Here is a 19,955-nt window from a genome sequence, read left to right on the forward strand (position 1 = left end):
GCAACTTACTCTAAATTTAGAGTATTAAAATTGTTTAAAATTATTATATATTTCATGCTCTTCATTTTATAAATTTAATTAATGTCCTCTACATTATTTATTATTTCGTGAACTCAGACATCTCTATCTCTTTACCTCTTGATTTACAAGCATACTTGGACGTTGATTGATTTGGTTGATGATCCCTCTTACATAATAATGGTGAAATAAAGAATAATTTATTTGTTCTAAGTATATAAATTAATTATTTTTTTAAAAAAAGAAAAGAAAAGAAAAAGAAGATTGTGAAATACACGCCCGAGAAGAACGCGTGCGATAACAATGGAAGCAAAAGTAGGGCCCGTGGTTTCTTCTTGTACAACAGAGAGCTCCGGGAAAGAGATGTACCCCAGCTGTCCGTCCACAAGCAAGCTACGTTTTCTCCAAGTCCAAGTCTTCTTCACACGTGTCTTAATTAATTAATTAATTACTTTCTAATTTCCACAATCATTACATTTTTTTAATCCAATTTTATTTTTTAAAAAATAAATAAAATTATCGTAGACGTAACATTTTTTGGTATTCAACCCATGATTTACGTATACGTGTAACGTGGAGAAATGTGATGGAAGGTTTGTTGATATGATGACAAAATCAAATAATTTAATTTAATTTAAACTTGCTAATTACTTATTAATTAAAATGCATTTACCCTACATACAACCATTTTATCATTAATTTAATGTTTTATAATTTCCCAAATCAAATATCTATGTACGACATGCAGTACCAATTAAGAAATTCGAATATTCAAATCTTAGGGTGATTATTGTTGGGTTTGACCAATATTAAATAAATCAATTCTAATTATCTTATTTTTATCTATTAAGTGAATAGCTGATCTGTTTTTTAATATTATAATTATATACTATATTTAATAAATGCAATCAAGAGCAAAAATACTGAGTAAGCAAGTGGCCTTAGTTTTTATATGTAATAATGTCGTTGTCGTGTGCCATGCTTCACGTGTTCATCTCATCAACTGACTGTGTTTACTATTTCCCCCCCCCCTCTATAGAAATGCAAGATGATAACATTGAATTTATTTGTAAAGTTAATTGTCAATTTTTTTTTTTTTTTTTTTTATCATTGAAATTCAAATTAATTAGAACAAGTAGAGTGCGAGTGTGATTGTGATAATATTCAATTAGAAAATTTTGAAATTAAAATTTTAAATTTAAAAATACTAAATAGGCATTTAGTTGTTGTATTATTCTACTATTTATAATTTTATATACTCAAATACTTTCGTGTATATGTTAAAATCAACTAGGACAATAACTCAATTACGTGTTAGATTTCATGAAGCAGGTATATATTGCAATATCTTGGACTTAAAAACCCTTCGAATTCATTGCGTAATAAAGAATCAGCTCTCATTTGTTTATGTTATAATTTAAAAAGTGCGTGAATGTGTTAAATTAAGATCAAAATTTGTTAAAAGTGTGAGCAATAATTGAAATAATTAATTTTGGACCTTTTTGAAATAAAATATCAAAATCAGAGCCCATTTAAAATAAAAAGGGACACAGTTGAAAGAATTTTAAATAAACACGGGCCATTATGTGATTTTAGAAAATAGGTCACGTAGAATCGCTGACTCAACCGCACGACCAGTAGAATCGTACTGCATGGATGCCATGCCAATAAGTGATGTGACGTGGATGACACGCTGGCAATCCACATGCTCACAATTGGGCAGCTCTCCTTTTCGCCACATGGACAGGGATGGACAGTGCAGATCGATTGGGGGGGGGGGGGGGGGGGTGGTTTTTAAGCCCCATCCCTGTTGGCTCTAAAAATCCTAGGCAGGGGGGGGAGACCAAAAAAAAAAAAAGGACGCAACGTTGGAACCTTGAACCGACTCTCAATAAGCAATTTTGTCCCTTTTTCCTTTGCGTTCCTCTCTGATCATTGTTCTCTAACACTGACAAAAAAGCCGAACCCAAAGGTGAAACCCGCCACGCTGGTGGCTAGGAGACAAAACGCGATTCTGGTAAGTCACCTCTCCTCATCTTTTAGTTATTTTTCTCTTTGATTTACGTTTAAGAGAAGTTTTCACGTCAAAATTAGGGAACAACACAAAGCTCGAAAAACGAAAAGCTAAACTACGACCAACGATCCAAGACAACAACGTTTTAAGCCTCTAATTCTGGTAAGGACTCTAAACCCATTCCAGTAATCATTTATTAAGGTTCAAACTGAAAATCTAATTCGTTCATTGCTTTTAAAAAATAAATAAAAAAATAGCAACAAGTGTCGACGAAGCCATTTGATGTAGTTATGTGAATATTTTCCTGTTGTGTGATTTATCTCGCAGTATTTAATTTTGGACTACATACTATAATGTATTGATGTACTTGATGAGTTCCTGCGTGTATATATTGATGTATGATAGTTTTTATATATGTTGGTGCATATCTTGATGTATAATAATTTTTATGTACGTTGGGTGTATGTGTGTAAATGTGTCCATTAGTTTATAGTGTTAGGCTTCGATGTTGATACATGTTGTGAACATAATTGTGTGCGTGCGTATGTGTGTTGAATAGGGAATAATGAATTGCTCGATTATGGGGTTGAATTGGGAATGTTTGACATGAACACTAAACTATGATGCGTATTAATTTTGATTAATGATATTTGAGTAAGTTTTTATGCAAATTCATTGAGCTTAATGCTTGTATTGATATTTTGTTGATTGAATTCCTTAATGATGTGTCAAATAAATAAGTTAGAATTTTTAATCAGTGAGATTTCAATACATGATTATTAGTGTTTTGTATAACACCTTTAATAATAGATTTGTTCAAATAAATAATCTCAAATTAACTAGTGGCATGTATTCGTATTCTTGAATAAGGTCAGATAATTGGTTTCATTATATGCAGATTTCTATAAAAGTGTCTGTATAAGAATTTCATTTAAAGCTGAAAGGTTAGGTGCCTGAATAAGGTTAACCAGGCTTTAGAATTAACCTACCAATCTTAACTCAGATTTCATTATCAATATTAATATCTAGGCAAGTTTAAGGGGATTGTGGACTTTAACATTATTTTATTGATTAATTTATTATAGTTATTTAATTTTCTACAATTTATTTAATTTTATAATTTACTTTTATTCAATTAGTCTTTTTCAAATAATAGTTTTCAGTATAATAATTGATTTATAAAATATGATCTTCATGGAACTATGCTTGAATTCACATATCTGTATTACTAATACGACTAGTGCACGTACTAGTATTGTATAGAACGCATCATAGGGTATGAGTATGACCAACAATTTATCATTGATTATGGAAGCGTTTGAGTATTCGTAAGTAGAGGGGATCCTTAATGTGTTAAACGGTATTAGTTAAAGAGGCATTATGGGATGAAAAATAAAGATATATGTGACCTTGAATACCTAACGAAAGAGAAAGGTGAATTGATTTGATTCATATATTGTATTTGATGGTAAAGGTGAATTGATTTGATTCATAATTTGCATTTGATGGTATATTTGACATGATATAACAATGTTTATGCATGAGAATACAAGTTGTTCGTTCAGGTACGTAATGTGTATTGATGGTATTGTGATTGAGAAAAGTATGAGAGGTTTTTAAATAATCAAATGAATTTTACTAAAAAATATATTATATCAGTATTTTACTATTTTCTACAATGCTTTGATAAGTTGTTACATTATTTGGTTTTCAAATCCTTATTGAGCTAATATAGCTCATCCAATTCATTACTTAAACTTTTCAGATTTAGACGTTCAGGACCCCACTTTTGAGTAGTAAAAGACTTGCTAAGAGATTGTTCTTTTTCATTTTACCTTAAATTGAACTATATTAAAAGTTTTTTATTTATTGCAGTAAATTTTATTTTTAGAACTTAGATAACTAATATTGGGCATTTTGAAACTGAGTCATGTAAGGGATGTATTTTTAATTTTTAAATATTTTTTGTGCGAGATGTTTTCCTAAATTACTTGCAATTGCCTATTTGTGATGCGATTAGAACTTCAAATGGAAGTTTGAGTCATTACAGTTAGTATCAGAGTCACGTTTCTCGAAATCATTCATTACATGTGAAGCTTAGGACAATTAAAAATAGAGATTAATTTTGAGGAAGTAAACCTTAAACTTTCATCTTGTGATGTAGAAAAGAGAAACACGAGGAGAAAAAGAGCCCCATTGAACAAAGCTGCCTTAGAGGGATCATTATGGGAGGATATTGACCGACTTTATGAAATAATTGAGAGGTTAATCTCTACCCAGCAAGCCAAGGAGTAGAGGAGAGAGTTACTTGATCTCCCTCCACCTCTACCGCCGCAAGGTCTAGTGCCACCGCAGCACAATCTAATCCCACCTCGGTATGATCTAGTCCCTTCGCAGTACACCATAGTTCCCCCACAGTACGACCTGATTCCTCTTAGTAATCATATCCCTCTCTAGTAAAACCTACCTCTACCCATAATAGGCACAGACTATATCAAAAGATATAAAAGACTAAACTCATCTACTTTTGTAGGGCCATCTAGTTTTGATAAAGCTAAATACTGGTTAACAGAAATCGAGAACACCTTTATAACACTTGGGGTGACCCTAGAATAGAAAGTCATACTTGTTATATATATGCTTGTGGGCGAAGCAAGATGTTAGTGGCAACTCAAGCAGGCTATCTTGTCCACTCTTGTTTCTTGAAAGCAATTCTTTGCAGCGTTCAATGTCAAGTACCTTTAGAGCATATTTGCCACCTAAAAAAGATAAAGTTTGCACAACTCAATTAGGAGAGCTTGTCATTCATCAACTATGCCCGGAGAGTCCTCAAGTTGGGTCGTTACTCCCATAATAGTATGACAGATGAAGGTAAGAAGGCTAGGAGATTCGAGTGGGACCTTCATTTAGAGATTTTACAACAATTATATGTCTTAGAGCTTTGCACATACGTGGAGGTGTTAGCCAATGCACAATTGGTTGAAAGTAATATCCAAAGTTTTTCCTTGGTGATGGGTAATTCCAGATCCCTCACCCCACATCGGAGGCTGGTGTTAGAGATACTGGACCAGAAAAATAAAAGACCCAGAGTAGCGCTACAAGTACCTCCTCAGAACCTAGTTGTATAATGTAATTAGAATTGCCAGTAGTATGGCAGGGATCATGGGACCTAACCTTGTCATCATCTCAACAACACATGTTATAGGTGTGGGAGTAAACAACATTTTGCTAGAGATTTTTTAATGATCCAGAGACAGGTTAGGCCGACAGTTCAAGACAAAGTGTATGCTCTCATTCAACAGGATGCTGAAACCAACCCAGATGTGATCCAAGATATGTATACTATCTGTAAACATTCTGCACATGTTTTAATTGACATTGGTGTTTTATATTATTTTGTTTTACATACTTTTTCTTGATGTTTAAATGTGTCTCCTTTACGTCTTGATTATATTTTGTTAATGACTACACCTGCGAATGGGACATTGATGACAAATGTTGTATACAAATTGTACATCATAGAAATAATAGATAGAGAATTAAGTGTAGATTTAATAGCATTAAACACGGGAGATTTTAATGTAATTCTATGAATGAGTTGGTTAGCTACCTATCACAATATCATCGACTGTTATCACAAGAAACTTGTATTCAATATCCCTAATAAAGAACTTTTTTCTGATTAATAACATCTTAATTATTGTTGGTAAATGAGAGTAATCAATTCAATTTAATGGTATGTCATTAATTAATGATTTCTTTTCCACGAATAGGCAAAAAAAAAAAAGGAGATTTGTATTCAAGATACTCCTTTATTCGAAACTTTTCTGATATAATTCCTGATGAACTATTAGAACTGCTAGTAGATCAAAAAGCAAAATTTGCCATTGATCTCTGACTGGGTACCTAACCTATCTCGGTTGCTCCATACTGGATGAGCCGGATCGAAATAGAAGAACTAAGGGAACAAATCAAAGAGCTGCATAATAATGGGTTCATCTGATAGAGTATATCCCCTTCGGGTGTCGGAATCACGTTTACAAAGAAAGGTGGTGGTCACTAAGGTTGTATATAGATTATAGGAAGTTGAACAAAGTTACAATCAACAAGTACTCACTCTCTAGAATTGATGACCTCTTTGATCAGTTACAAGGTATTCAAATCTTCTCTAAGATTGATCCACGTTTGGGGTATCATTAGGTAAAGATCAAAGCTGAGGACATCCTAAAATAGACTTCCAAACTAGGTATGGACATTATGAGTTTCTCATCATACCATTTAAGTTGATAAATGCACCCATAATCTTTATAAATTTAATGAATATAACCTTCAGGCCATTTTGGGATTAATTTATTGTAGTCTTCATTGATGACATCCTAGTCTACTATAAGAATAAGGAAGACCATTCCCAACATCTGGTCCAAATCTTTTAGATTCTTAGGAAAAATAGACTATATACAAAGCTGAGTAAATGTTGATTTTATCTTGAACAAACTTCTTTCATGAGGCACTTAATATCGAAAGATGGAGTCTTAGTGAACTGTCGCAAGATTCACGTCATGAGGGTTGGAAGCAACTGACTACAATCAAAGAAGTCAGGAGATTACCACAGGTTTATGAAAGGATTCTCAAGTATAACAGTTCCTTTTACACGACTCATGAAGAAAGATATTAAGTTTGAGTGGCATGAAGCATACGAGAAAAATTTTACATGACTCAAGGAGCGACTGACCATTATGCTTGTGTTGGTCTTACCGAATGGAATAAGGAGATATACAATATACAGTGATGCTTCATACCAGAGTTTGGGTTGTGTTCTGATGCAACATATGAGAGTTATAGCCTATGGGTCTAGGCAGTTAAAAACTCATGAACAAAATCATCTCACTCATGACCTAGAGCTTGCTGAATTGTCTACGAGCTGAAAACCTGACGTCATTATTTATGTGGGGAGACATTTGAAATCTACACTAACTATAAAAGCTTGAAATACATATTCACCTAGAGAGATCTCAATATGCGCAAGAGACGTTGGATTGAACTTTTAAAGGATTATAATTATAAGATCTTGTATCGTCTAAGGGTAATATAGTGACAGATGCTTTCAGTAGGAAGAATACAGATATGTTAGCTCACATTATGATCTCCAAGTAATAATTGGTAGACACCATGCAGAGGATATAACATCAAGATCTAAAATGTACTATATGCGTGGCTCATTTACCAATCTATCTCGAGTTGACCTAGAGGATTAAAGAGGCACAGTTGACTGATCACACCTTAACAGTCATCAGAAGGGACATCGAACATGGTTTAAAAGTAGAATTCAGAATTTATAATGATAGGTCGCTTAGGTTTCAAGGCATGTTGTGCGTTCTCGATAATGACAAGTTAAAATGAGATATCATAACAGAGGTTCATGATTTAAAATTCCCCATACATTTAAATAATATCAAGATAACCAAAATATGTGACTCTAGTTTTTGTGGAACGGTATGAAAAATGATATCGTCGAGTTTGTCTTTAAGCATCTCACATGTCAATGGGTTAAAGTAGAACATCAACAACTAGAGGGCTTACTCCAACCACTACTGATCCCTGAGTGGAAATAAGAGCATATTATGATGGATTTTGTGACAGGATTACCCAAAGACCATTCAAGCAACGATACTATTCAGGTAATTATTGATTGACTCATAAATCTTCTCATTTTCTGGTTGTGAAAATGACAAACCCCTTGGACAAGTTGGCTAAAACTTACATCATGGAGATAATTAGATTACATGGGGTTTCAGTGTCGGTAGTATCAGACAGATCCTCGATTCACTTCTAGATTTTAGAAAAGCTTTCAACAAAGCCTTGGGAACTAAGTTGTCTTTTAGTATAACATTGCATGCTCAAACAGATGGTCAATTAGAAAGAACCATCCATACACTAGAGGATATGTTTAGGGTTTATGTCTTAAATTTTAGAGGTCATTGGAGTGATCACCTGCCATTGATAGAGTTTTTCTATAACAATAGTTATAAAACAAACATCAGTATGGCTTCTTACCAAGTGTTGTATGGTCTACCATGCATATTACTAATTTTTTGGGAATGGGTAGGTAACAGGAAACTAATCAGTCCAGATCTTGTAGAAGAGATCACAACAAAGATAGACAAGATAAGAAAGAATATCCAAGTTGTAACACCCAAAACTTTTTATTTTATTATTATTAGAATTTTATTTGATTTTATTTTATTTTAATAATTAATTTATAAGGTTTTAATTTAATTTAATTTAATTTAATAAAAATAAAAACAATAATAATGATAAAATAGGGTAAAATTATTTTTGAGATTTAATTGAAAATGATTTTAGGAAAAATGGGTGAAAATTTGGATTCTAGGGGTGTTTTTGAAAAGAAAATTGAAAACCGGAGGTCAAAATGCAATTTAAAAAAATTGCGCCACGTCAGCAGCCCCGGCCAACCAGGACACGCCGCGTGGCAGGAACGCTGATGCGGTAAGCCACGCAGGACGAAAACACGTGGGCGATCCGTGTGCGCGCGATCGGACGACCCAGATCTGTTCCCGCGCGCACGGACGACCCAGATCAAAAGCGAGCATGGACGGCCCAGATCTCACGTGTGTGGACGACTCAGATTGAATCACGCACGGATGGCCCAGATCGCATTGTGATGGACGGCCCAGATTTATTTCTAATTTAATCGCTATCGGACGGCTCAGATTAAAAGGAAAAGGTTATAAATAACCTCACCCACACCCAAACCCAAACCCTAGCCGCCAGAGTTCTCGTCGGAGAAGACGACCCAGCCACTGGAAGAACCGGTCGCCGTCACCCGCCGCCACATCGGAGGATTTTTCGGCCGCCAAACAAGGTAAAATTTCTCCCCTTGGCTCGGTTTTCGATGCTGAATCTACCTGTGGCCAAATTAGAGCCAAACCAGCAGCCAATTGGCCCGAAAACACCCCCGAAGCCCAGCGGCACCGCCGCGGGTTCCCTTGATTTTTGCCTTCGATGAGGCCCTTTCCGGTTCCCGTTCGATGTCATTTTTACACCACTGTGACCACCGTCTTTTTCTCTACAAGTTGACCTGAGCAAAACACCAAATCGTAACTCGCGCCGGAGAAGCCGCCGCATCTGAGAGCTCCGCCGCCGGTAAGTCTCCGTTTTCTATAATTTTTTGGCCCACCGAGGGCCCTAGGGGTGTTTTATCATTGGAACCAATGCAAGTTTGGCCGAATTCGGCCAGAAACGGTCAATCCGAGGCGGATCGCCGCCGTGTTGAAATTTTAAAATTAGCCGAATAGGCCCTGGGTCTAATTTGGGGTTTTTTTTGGGGATATATGCAGGTACCGGAAGTGTGTTTCAGTTTTCGAAGAAAAATTCAGGGAATCTAGGGACTGCTCTTAGGCGCAGTGAGAACCCGATTTTAAACTCTGAAATAAGTAAGGATCCCTCACCCTATTTCCTATCACGGCTTTAAAGCCTAATAAATGATTGAACGGTATTTTATGAATAAATAGACATGTATAATTAATTAAGATTGCTAATAGAGCCCGAACCTGATGTATTTGTCAATCTGTTCCTGTTTGATATATTTTATAGTCTAAATGCAGTATAATATTTGATTGTTTATTTTGTAGTTTCGTATGCATGAATAACTGTTTAATCTATTATGGTTTGAATTATTGTGGACCCGATGTTGTGTTGCCTTATTTGATGTGCGTTGCTGGTTTACGTATTTATGTTGATTGGGTAATTGAGACTAAGAAAAATAAGGATGGTATGTGAATTTATGAATGGATAAGTCGACAGCCTCACTAGATATCCAAGGAGATGGTGGACAGACCGGGTCCATAGGGAACCCTACCGGGAACGTGGTCTCTCATATCGGACAGGGTATGAAGAATTTAAATATTGTGGCACTCATACTGGACGGGATATGAGGATGGCCCTGGAATTAAGGTGAATGGTTCACGTGTAGCGGGGATCCCTATAGATACTAGTGGGCTGATAAAAGAGAAAATTTGTTGTCTGATGATTGAAATATAAATGTATGATATGTGTTATGTTACAGAGTGTGCACGATTTTATGATGTTTATCATGTTATTGTTTTCATAAGTTATTTTCATGAATCTCACCGAGGTAAGTGACAGTAAGGGTTTTATTATTGATAAATGAATTTGTTATGAATTATGCTCTATTGGTCGTATTTGTTTTATACCAACCTTTATTACTGTGACAGTGAGATAGTGTGACATCTTTACTGGGTTAGTGTAGCTCATTCCTTACTTATCCATTTCAGATCAGGAAGACTTAGTTCCTGAGTCCGTTCCGCAGGAAGATGGCGAATAGAAGCCTAAAGATTCATTAGTTTTCCTTGTAGTATTCATTCATAGTATTTCTTTTAGTTAGTTTATTCTTTCATATCTCTAATACATTTTGATTATTGTGTAAGGGATGTTAATTATAATCTATTTTATTTCGCTTCCGCACTTAGAATAAATATATACATTTCCTTTTAATTTCTGGGGCCGTTACACAAGTGGTTTAAAAGAGACAAAAGAGTTATGCAGATACTCGAAGAAGGGATTTGGCATTCGAAGTGGGCGATTGTGCTTTCCTTAAAACTATGCCTCTTAAGGGCATGACTAGATTTAGAAAAAGAAGACAAATTAAATCCTTGTTTCATCGGGTCTTTTGAGATTCTTGAGAGAATTAGGCCGTCTACCTATAGGTTAACATTGCCACAAGAGATGTTCAAAGTCCAAAATATCTTCCATGTGGCAATGTTACGGAAGTACAACCCTAATCCTTCACATGTTTTATCTTACGAGTTTATCCCACTCCAAGAAGACCTATCTTATGAAGAGATACCTATTCATATCTTATACCAAAAAAAGAAGGTACTTTGCAATAAAACAATCTCTTTCGTCAAATTCATGTGACAAGATCACGCTCAGGACGAAGCCATACGGGAATTAGAATAAGACTTTCTAGCTAAATACCGCCACTTCTTCGATGAGTCACAGTGATTTGGAGGTCCAAATTTTTATTTTTTAGGGCCGAGGGAGGGGGGAGGGGAGGGAGAATTGTAATATCTGGGACTTAAAAATCGTTTAAATTCATCACACAATAAGGAGAGAGCTCTCATTTGTTTATTTTGTAATTTAAAAAATGCATGAATGTGTTAAATTAAGATCAAAATTTGACAAAAGTGTGAAAAACAATTGAAATAATTAATTTTAGACCTTTTTAAAATAAAAGATCAAAGTTAGGGCCCTTTTAAAATAAAAAGGGACCTAGTTGAAAAAATTTCAGATGAATAAGGGTCGCTCTACTATTTTAGAAAAAATAGGCCATGTAGGATCACTAATTCAACCACGCGACAAGTAGAATTGCGTCGTGTGATGCCACGCTAGCAAGTGATGCGATGCGGATGACACACTGGCAATCTACATGCTCACGATATGGTGAGTCTCCTTTCACCACATGGATGGGGACAAACGATGCATATTGGTTGAGGGGAGGTATTTAAGTCTCACCCCTGTCAGCTCTAAAAACCCTAGTTGATAGAGAGAGACCAAAAAAAAAAAGGAAAGAGACGCCAGAGGAGGTAGCAGATGGTGGAGCACGACAGTATTGTTGCGCTGGAATCCTGAATCGACTCTTGATAAGTGATTTTTTCCCTTTTTCCCTCGTGGTTCCTCTCCCATCATTATTCTCTAGCACTGATGCCGATTTCCAGCCAAAAAGCCAAACTCGAAGGCAAAACTCATCGTACTGGTGGCTAAGAGCCAAAACACTATTTTGGTAAGCCGGCTCTCCTCTTTTCGTTATTTTTTCCTCTAATTTGCATTTAAAAGGACTTTTCACATCGAAATTAAGAAACAACACAAAGCTAAAAAAATAAAAAGCTAAATCGCGACCAATGATCGAAGACATCAGCGTTTTAAGCCTTCGATTCCAGTAAGGACTCCGAATCCATTCCCGTAATCATTTACTGAGGTTCAAAATGAAAATCTAATCCGTTCATTATTTTTTATAAAAAAATAAAAATAAAAATAAAATAACAATAGGTGCTGACGAAGCCATTTGATTATGTTTTGGGATTGTATTAAGCATATTTTCCTGTTGTGTGATTTATCTCGCGATATTCAATTTTGGATTACATGCTATAATATATTGATGTACTTGATGAGTTCCAGTGTGCTTATGCTGATGTATAATAGTTTTATGTATGTTGGTGCACATGTTGATGTATAATAATTTTTATGCACGTTGGGTGTATGTGTGTAACTGTCTCCATTGGTTTATGGTGTTAGGCTTCGATGTTGATGAATGTTGTAAAGGGATGGGGTTGCAAGTAATGTTTGATATAATTGTGTGTGTGCATATGTGTGTTAAATAAGAAATAGTGAATTACTTGATTATGGGGTTAAATTGGTAATATTGAGATATCTTAGTTTTCATATTTATGAGTTTACTAGCATATGAAAATACCAGTATCGAAATAGTAAATATAGTAATAAAATAATAAACTCAGTGTTACCAGAAAAATAGAGAAGTAAAGGAACTAAATCGAATTATTTGAAATCAGTGAAATTTAATACTGCAAATGCAATATTTTGATAATTGTGCTCAATTTATATGATAATCATGTTTCGATGATGCAGAGCAAGCCCTACTATGGATACGGGAACAATGGTGCCCGTATGGGTTGGGGTATGGGGTGACCGACTGGTTATGGCACTCATATGAGTTGGGTTATGAGAATAGCCGGTGTTTGTGGTGCCCATATGGGTTGAGGTGTGAGGAGGCTGATAATAGTGGTGCTTATATGAGTTGGGGTATAAGTACAACCAACGATTTATCATTGATTATGAAAATATTTGAGTATCCACAAGTAGAGAGGATCATTAATGTGTTAAATAGTATCAGTTAAAGAGGCATTATGTGATAAAAACTTAAGATATGTGTGACCCTGAATATAAAACGAAAGAGAAAGATGAATTAATTTGATTCATATATTGTATTTGATGGTATATTTGATATAATATAATGATGTTTATACATGAGAATGCAAGTTGTTCGCTCAGATACATAATGTGTCTTGATAGTATTGTGAATGAAAAAGGTATGAGAGGTTTTCAAATAATCAAATGAATTTTATTAAAATATATATTATGTTAGTGTTTTATTATTTTCTACAATGCGGTGGTAAGTTGTTACGTTGTTTGATTTTTAAATTCTTACTGAGCTAGTGTAACTTATTTAATTTATTACTTAAACTTTTCAAATTCAGACGTTTAGGACTCTGCTCATGAGTAGTAAGAGATTTGTTAGGAGACTATTCTTTTCCATTTTACCATAAATTGAACTATATTCAAGGTTATTTATTTACTATAGTAAGTTTTTATTTTTAAGACTTAGATATGCCTCACGAATATTGGATATTTTGAGATTGAGTCATGTAAAGAATGTACTTTTCATTTCTTTAATATTTACTATGCGAGATGTTTTCCTAAATTACTTGTCATTGCCTATTTATGATGCGACTAGAATTTTGAATTGAAGTTCGGGTCATTACATATATGAGTGAGAATAAATTATTGTTGATTAGTGAAAGCTACACAAAATAAGATTATGTAAAAGGCAAAACAAAGGTGATTGAGTTTCTATATTGACAAATTTTATAAATAATGCTTGGTAATATAAACTTGATGGAATCACCTATATGTGAAGTTGCTCTTATGAGATTTTGAATGAGATTTTTGAAGTGCTCATGAAAGCCCATATACATACATGTATGACCTATTAATATCACCTAAGCTGAGCATTATAGATTGATAAATATAAGAATGTATATTCTCTTAAATTATATTGGATTGGTTCTTTATTATGAATCTAATAAAATTCTATTTTGATTTTCTTCATTGTATTTTGAATATCTCCAAAATTTATCCTTTTTTTCGGATATGAGTATTTCTAATTTTCTAACAATACTTAAAAGGCATTAGAACCAACTCACTTGTCTACAATGCTTCCTCTACTACATTTTAAGAACCATCTTGGAGCCAAACTTCTTCAAAGAAATTATTCTTTGCTTATTTTGACTTGATAAAGATAACTAATAATCAAGAGTGATATGCAAAAAGTAGCTCATAAATGGTGAACTTTTTAAAGAAACATATTGACTTAACTTGTAGTGGCTAGACCCTTTTCTAATCTCAGCCTTGATGTTGAGTGTACCTTGTAATTGTTGCTCCATGTAAATGGGTTCTTAATTGAACCCTAAGCCATAATTGTGAAGTTATTAATAGTTTCACTAAACAGAGTAACTATTTAGATTTTAGTCTTGAGGACCAAATTCTTTTACTTTATTTAACGGTAATGTTGAGATTCTCTACAATTAGTTACGACACATCAAATTCTTTTTGCACATTCAAAAAAACAAGAATAAAACGAATAATAAAATCAATAATTTAGTTTATCATTATGTTGTTGAAGTTGCAGTGATAAAATTAAACTAAGTTTTAATAAATCTATTATATTTTTAGGTAGAAAAGACATTTCGTAATAATTAAATTTTCTTGATTAGAATAGTTACAATATATTGAAAATTCAACTTAATATTTTTTGTTTTCAAAAAAGAAAGATCTTAATAGAATGATAATCGTATAAGATATTTACACTTAGGAGGTTATTGAAAAAATAAATGCGGATGCTTCTTTCTAATTTTTCCAGAAAATGATAAAATTATAAACCATATAAATAATTCGTACTGCATGCTCTTTCTATTATGTTAAAAATAGGAACATTTTTTATTTTTTATGAAAAAATCAAAGATTTATTTTTGTGTGCCTATAACAAAATAAATAAAATATTTTAGTAAAGGCAACCGTAACCACAAAATAACCATAGCTTACTTATTTTGCAAATTAATTTCTTTTGGGTTAATTTTCCGCAAAATAATTAATCTAAACAACCCCCTAAAACGACAGCGTTTATAAACGGAAACACTGTTATAGTTTTCTTGCTTGATAACAGTGTCTCTGTACTGCAATTGACAAATAAAACCCTAAAACTCCTCTCTTCCAAACTTCGCACCTGACTGTCTCTGCAACTATATACTAAAGGAAAAGAGGAGAGATGGTTTGGTTTCAGTGCGAGGATTGTGGAGAAAACTTGAAGAAACCAAAGTTGCCCAATCATTTTAGAATTTGCTCTGCTTCCAAGGTTTTGTCTCATTCTAGCATTCTACTAACTCACTGTTTACTTACGTTTAGAAAGCATACATTTCACTTCTGAAAATTATGACGAAGGCTTATGTACTAGTATTTTCTTCTGTGGTTTTTCTTGGTGACGAAACGCTCTTACTTAAACTCATTGTGAGTTTTTTTTTTTTTTTTTTTTTTTTTTTTTTTTTTTCTCAATTAACATCGCAGTTATCGTGTATTGATTGCGGAGAGATATTCGGCCAGCAAAGTGTTCAGGGCCACACCCAATGCATTACGGAGGCGGTGAGCATCTTATTTCTCGTTTTTTTTTCTTGGAAAAAAGAACTTTCCCATTAACCAAATGTATTCGTCTTTAATATTAAATTTATTGTTATCTTGTTTGCTGCACTAATGTTATTGCAGTACTCATGATTTTTTTTAAATAGTTACTTTCTTATGAAATTGAAGTATCGGATGCATACTATGCACGTTTGTTTCTGTTCTTGATTGCTAATATCCTATATTGTAGGCTAATCTACTTGGCATGGTACAGAATCGCGTTTTAGATTCTGAGTTCTCCTTTCTCCTAATCTTTGGCTGTGGGTCTCTTTTAAAAGAATTTTCCTAGTTATGGAAGACAACTTAAAAGAATTTGTTTGAAGGGTTCTTAAATGAATTTTATAAAGCTTTTTGTTATTTTGGCCATGAGCTTCAAAAAGTTTAATCTACATATCATTTTTTTTTCCTGTTTGCAATTTGTACTTTCAGGAAAAATATGGTCCAAAAGGGCAAGCAAAGCCACTCAATGGTACGACTGCCAAGCCCAACAAGGATTCGAAGCAACATCCTGATTTTGATATAAATGTTGGTTTATCTGAACGGCCTCCATGGTTCTGTAGGTACGTTCATGTTCTGAATTTCATTCACTTATTATAGTAGGCATGCCTTTGGTTATGTAAGAGAACTTTCAATTTACATGCTATTTTACCCTGCTTGAATGATAATGCACTTGAATACATTTCATATATTTTATGTTTCTAACAAATGCAAATCAATGTGCAGCATGTTACTTGCTCATGGATTGTATATGAGAAATGTCAATTTTTGTTGTTTTAACCTGCTTGGGAGAATGATAATGGATTTTACTATTTTCATGTTTTGTCTGCTTGCTAGAAACTGATTTCAAATCATTCTATGGTATATTCTTGTAAAATGGTTCTGATGGTATTTTTTTGGATAAATTTTGTAAAAACATTATGTACTTTGATCAGTGCTAAAAACTAGGTAATATATTTCTATTATGTTATTTTAGAACCTAAACATTTCAATTATATTAAATTAAGACCTGTAGCTCAATTTTCCGGTAAGACTCACTAAAAAATACTCTTAAATGCTTGCACATGTAAATTTTTTGTAAAAGTCAGAACTACTACTTATTTTTCACCCTCTATGTGACCCCTAAACCTCCACCTTCCCACCCCTAGCTGTATATTTGGCAACTGCTTTAACTGCTTCAACAGTTTCCTTCACATAATCATCACTTGCAATCATCTCAAAAACATCATATTATCACTGCCAAAATCTTTGTTGAAGATCATGGAGATTAATAAGCAACAAACTAATTCTCTGAATAGGACCAGCTCCCAAAAAAGTGTGGGTTTTCTAAAAGCAATTTAATGACCCAAAAAAACAAAAGAAAGAGAACTGAAGGATCTATGCAATAACAAATGGGGTGATCTGAGAAGCAGATAATCAGCTTGAAGAACTAGTCGTGGGTCAGTCAGGCGGAGGACCATTTGATGGTAGGTCAAGTAGGCTTTTTCCTCTTTGGATTCTCTCATTGAAGTGATTGAACTTTTTTTATGCTTTGAACCTTAATCCTTGTTGTGAGTGAGAGAGATGCGAGAGGTAAGTGGGTTTATTGCATGCTAATTTATTTAAATTATTGTTATCTATTTGTCCTGAAAGTAATAAATGCTGTAAAGAATAATCCTTCTCCTCCTGATGGCTGTTATTGAGAGTAATCGACAAGCAAAAACAGCTTCTTGGAAAATAGAGGGCGCTTCAGTTCTACTCCATAGATCTAAAGACATGAATGCTGGGAGGTTGAGGTCATAGTGACAATGCGCTGGATGTGTTATATCACTACCATTAAGAGTGCCAACATCAATGGAAATAATGGAGGCCTTGTTGGTGGAATTTTTTTATGTAGTGTTTATGTTTGTGAAATTGGCTATATTTCAATTGTTGCCACAATGTGCAATTTTCATGAAGCTTCAAAGTTTACTGTGGTGGCAGCGAATGGTAGTTGTTTTTGATGGCTCTCTGAGCGAGTATGATGAGGCAAGGAACAAAGTATTCCTCTTGAATCATGGGGGTTTTGGAGGAGTTGGTTGGTGAAGATGGCTTTGCTACAGAAAGTATGCTGGACTTCTGATGATTATGTGTCGGAGATAGTAGCCGGTGATAATTGTATGAGAGTATTGAGAGAGTGAAGGTGGAGGATTGAGCGAGTGAAGGATGAGAATCAGGAGGGACAATTTTGACTTTTTTCCATAATTGTACATGTGCCACGCATATGACAGTATTTTCCGGTGAGCTTTACTGAAGGTTGATCCAAGTCTTAATTTGAATCAATTAAAGATTTTAGGTCTTAAATACTTTTTATTTAAAAAAAAAGATTTTAGGTCTTAAATAACTGTAATTGAAAGTATAGTCCCATTTTTCCTGAAACAACAAAGTATTATGTTCTAGTTTAAGATATACGTGGTATTTCATATTTTTTATCCACTTTGACTCATGTAATTCGGGTCTTATATGCTGAAATTACTTGTATGTTTTCTTTTATTGAATACTGAATAATTCACTGCTTGAGTTGGTGGTTTTTATTTCATAATCATTTGTTTGCTTTGGTTCCCTTCTTATGGTTTGTATTTGAGATGCTTCTTGTTTTTAATGTACTTATCTGAATCTTTGCAGTCTGTGCAATACCAAGACTACCAGCAAGCAGACTTTGCTTCTCCATGCAGATGGAAAGAAGCACAGAGCAAAAGCCCGAGCTTTCCATGCTAAGCAACAGCCTGAAGAGACTGAAGAATCTGTTCCAGATATGAAGGTTCCAACTGAAAATGCTTCTAAAGCTGAGTTGCTTGACAATAAACATTTAGGAAATAAAGTGGATGGCCTATCTAAATCCGTGCCTTCACATGGAAGCTCAGATGTGGGCAATGGAGATTTGACATCAAACAAGAAAAGGAAACTTGATGCACCCAGGGATGATGGTACTCAAAAAAAGAGCGGCAATAGTACTTCTAATAAAGTGGGTGATGGAGAAGTTATTCAAGTTGAAAAAGTTAAGACAGAGGAAGAGAGTCGAATAAAGAAAGCCAAACATGTATCCAAGAAAGAAGACGAGGTAGTACAAGCTAGCAAAGATATTAAGAAGAAAGATATCAAATGGAAGAAGTTGATCATGTCAGCCTTGAAATCGGTATGTATCATTTCGTATATGTCAGAATTCAATTTTACTCCGGCTATGGCAAGTAGTACTTATAATCATTCATGTTTTTATGAACATGCATGTGTATTGTATGTGCAGAGATCATAATTCTAGTAATGATCATGTATTAAAGACTAAAATCTGTGCAGAGACCTTCGATAGATTTGAGACAAGTCCCCAACATTGTAAAGCTCCAACTGTTTCTTCTTTCCAACTGATAGCTTTCTTATATGTCGGAGTACATTTTTTGAAATGTTTATGATAAAAGCTTGTTCTTCTTTTCTAGGATGGGGCTAAATGATACGTGGCACATAGCTGCTTTCTATTAACTAGTTATGTAATTCTCTCCAGTGATCCAATGATGTGACTGTATTTGGGTTGTGGGTGTGTATCAGAATCCAGATGGAGTTCTGAAGATGAGAAAGCTGAGAAAGCTTGTTCTAAAATCCCTTCAGGAATCTGGAGTGGCAGATGATGAAGCCCAGCTCTCTGACAAGTTGGAGCACAAGGTGAGCCCATCTGAAATGAGAAAAATGGAAAGCTGCTAATGTGCCACTTCATTTGTCCAATTATTTTTCATATTTTGTTTATTTTCTGTTTTCATTTACAGATAAATTCAAGCGCCAGATTCACAATTGATGGCAAGTATGTACGACTTGTTGCTTCAGATTGATGGTTGTCTTTTGTATTGTTTCAATCCATATATTGGCAAGATTTTGTGATAACCCAATTTATTACCAAGTTATAGCCCAGTTTTGCTTCGTGGACTAAGCTACAAGAGATTCAGCCAACCCAAGTAATTACATTTTCTTTATTATCATTATTTTTCATTTTTCATTCATATGTGTGGGAAAGGTATCCAAAAGAGACTATGTGATCACTTGTCTTCTTGAGGACTACATACATTCGTTGTGATTATATTATATGAGATAATCAATTTGATTGCACGGAAGGGAAAAGAAGTTATGTTCCTCTAATAGCAAACACAAACCTCTTTACACGGTCATCTTTGGTTGTAAATGACGTAACTTATTAAGGCCACGAGCGACTCTGTAAATTTAAACAATGGTTAACCGGAGGTACGGAAAGCTAGTACTTAGAACAGCTGATTCTTTTTATTTTATTTATTTTTTTTATTTTTTATGATTTGTGCTAATTTTTCGTTTCGTTTCATTTCATATCTTTATCTTAATA

The 19,955-nt window shown here is 34.2% G+C and overlaps 1 protein-coding gene across 4 annotated transcripts; it reads left to right on the forward strand.

The window, feature by feature from the left end:
- Positions 1-15,089: 15,089 nt before the first annotated feature.
- On the forward strand, positions 15,090-19,708 carry LOC110817721 (zinc ion binding protein). Of its 4 annotated transcripts, none has more exons than XR_015813480.1 (6): positions 15,090-15,281; positions 15,491-15,565; positions 16,031-16,161; positions 18,242-18,752; positions 18,861-18,946; positions 19,048-19,270. XR_015813480.1 is itself a non-coding variant. In XM_022046376.2 (6 exons), exons 1-6 carry the CDS (start codon positions 15,195-15,197, stop codon positions 19,432-19,434), a joined length of 981 nt encoding a protein of 326 aa, XP_021902068.2. In that variant the 5' UTR covers positions 15,091-15,194; the 3' UTR covers positions 19,435-19,708. The 4 variants fall into 4 exon arrangements, 3 of the variants coding, with proteins under 3 accessions (XP_021902069.2, XP_021902070.2, XP_021902068.2); XM_022046376.2 differs by lacking the exon at positions 18,861-18,946 and adding an exon at positions 19,372-19,708 and having other exon boundaries at positions 15,091-15,281; positions 19,157-19,270; XM_022046377.2 differs by lacking the exon at positions 18,861-18,946.
- The last annotated feature ends 247 nt before the right edge of the window (positions 19,709-19,955 follow it).

Source organism: Carica papaya, chromosome 7 (genome assembly GCF_054855325.1).
Source record: "Carica papaya isolate Zhongbai chromosome 7, ASM5485532v1, whole genome shotgun sequence".
Classification (NCBI taxonomy): Eukaryota; Viridiplantae; Streptophyta; class Magnoliopsida; order Brassicales; family Caricaceae; genus Carica; species Carica papaya.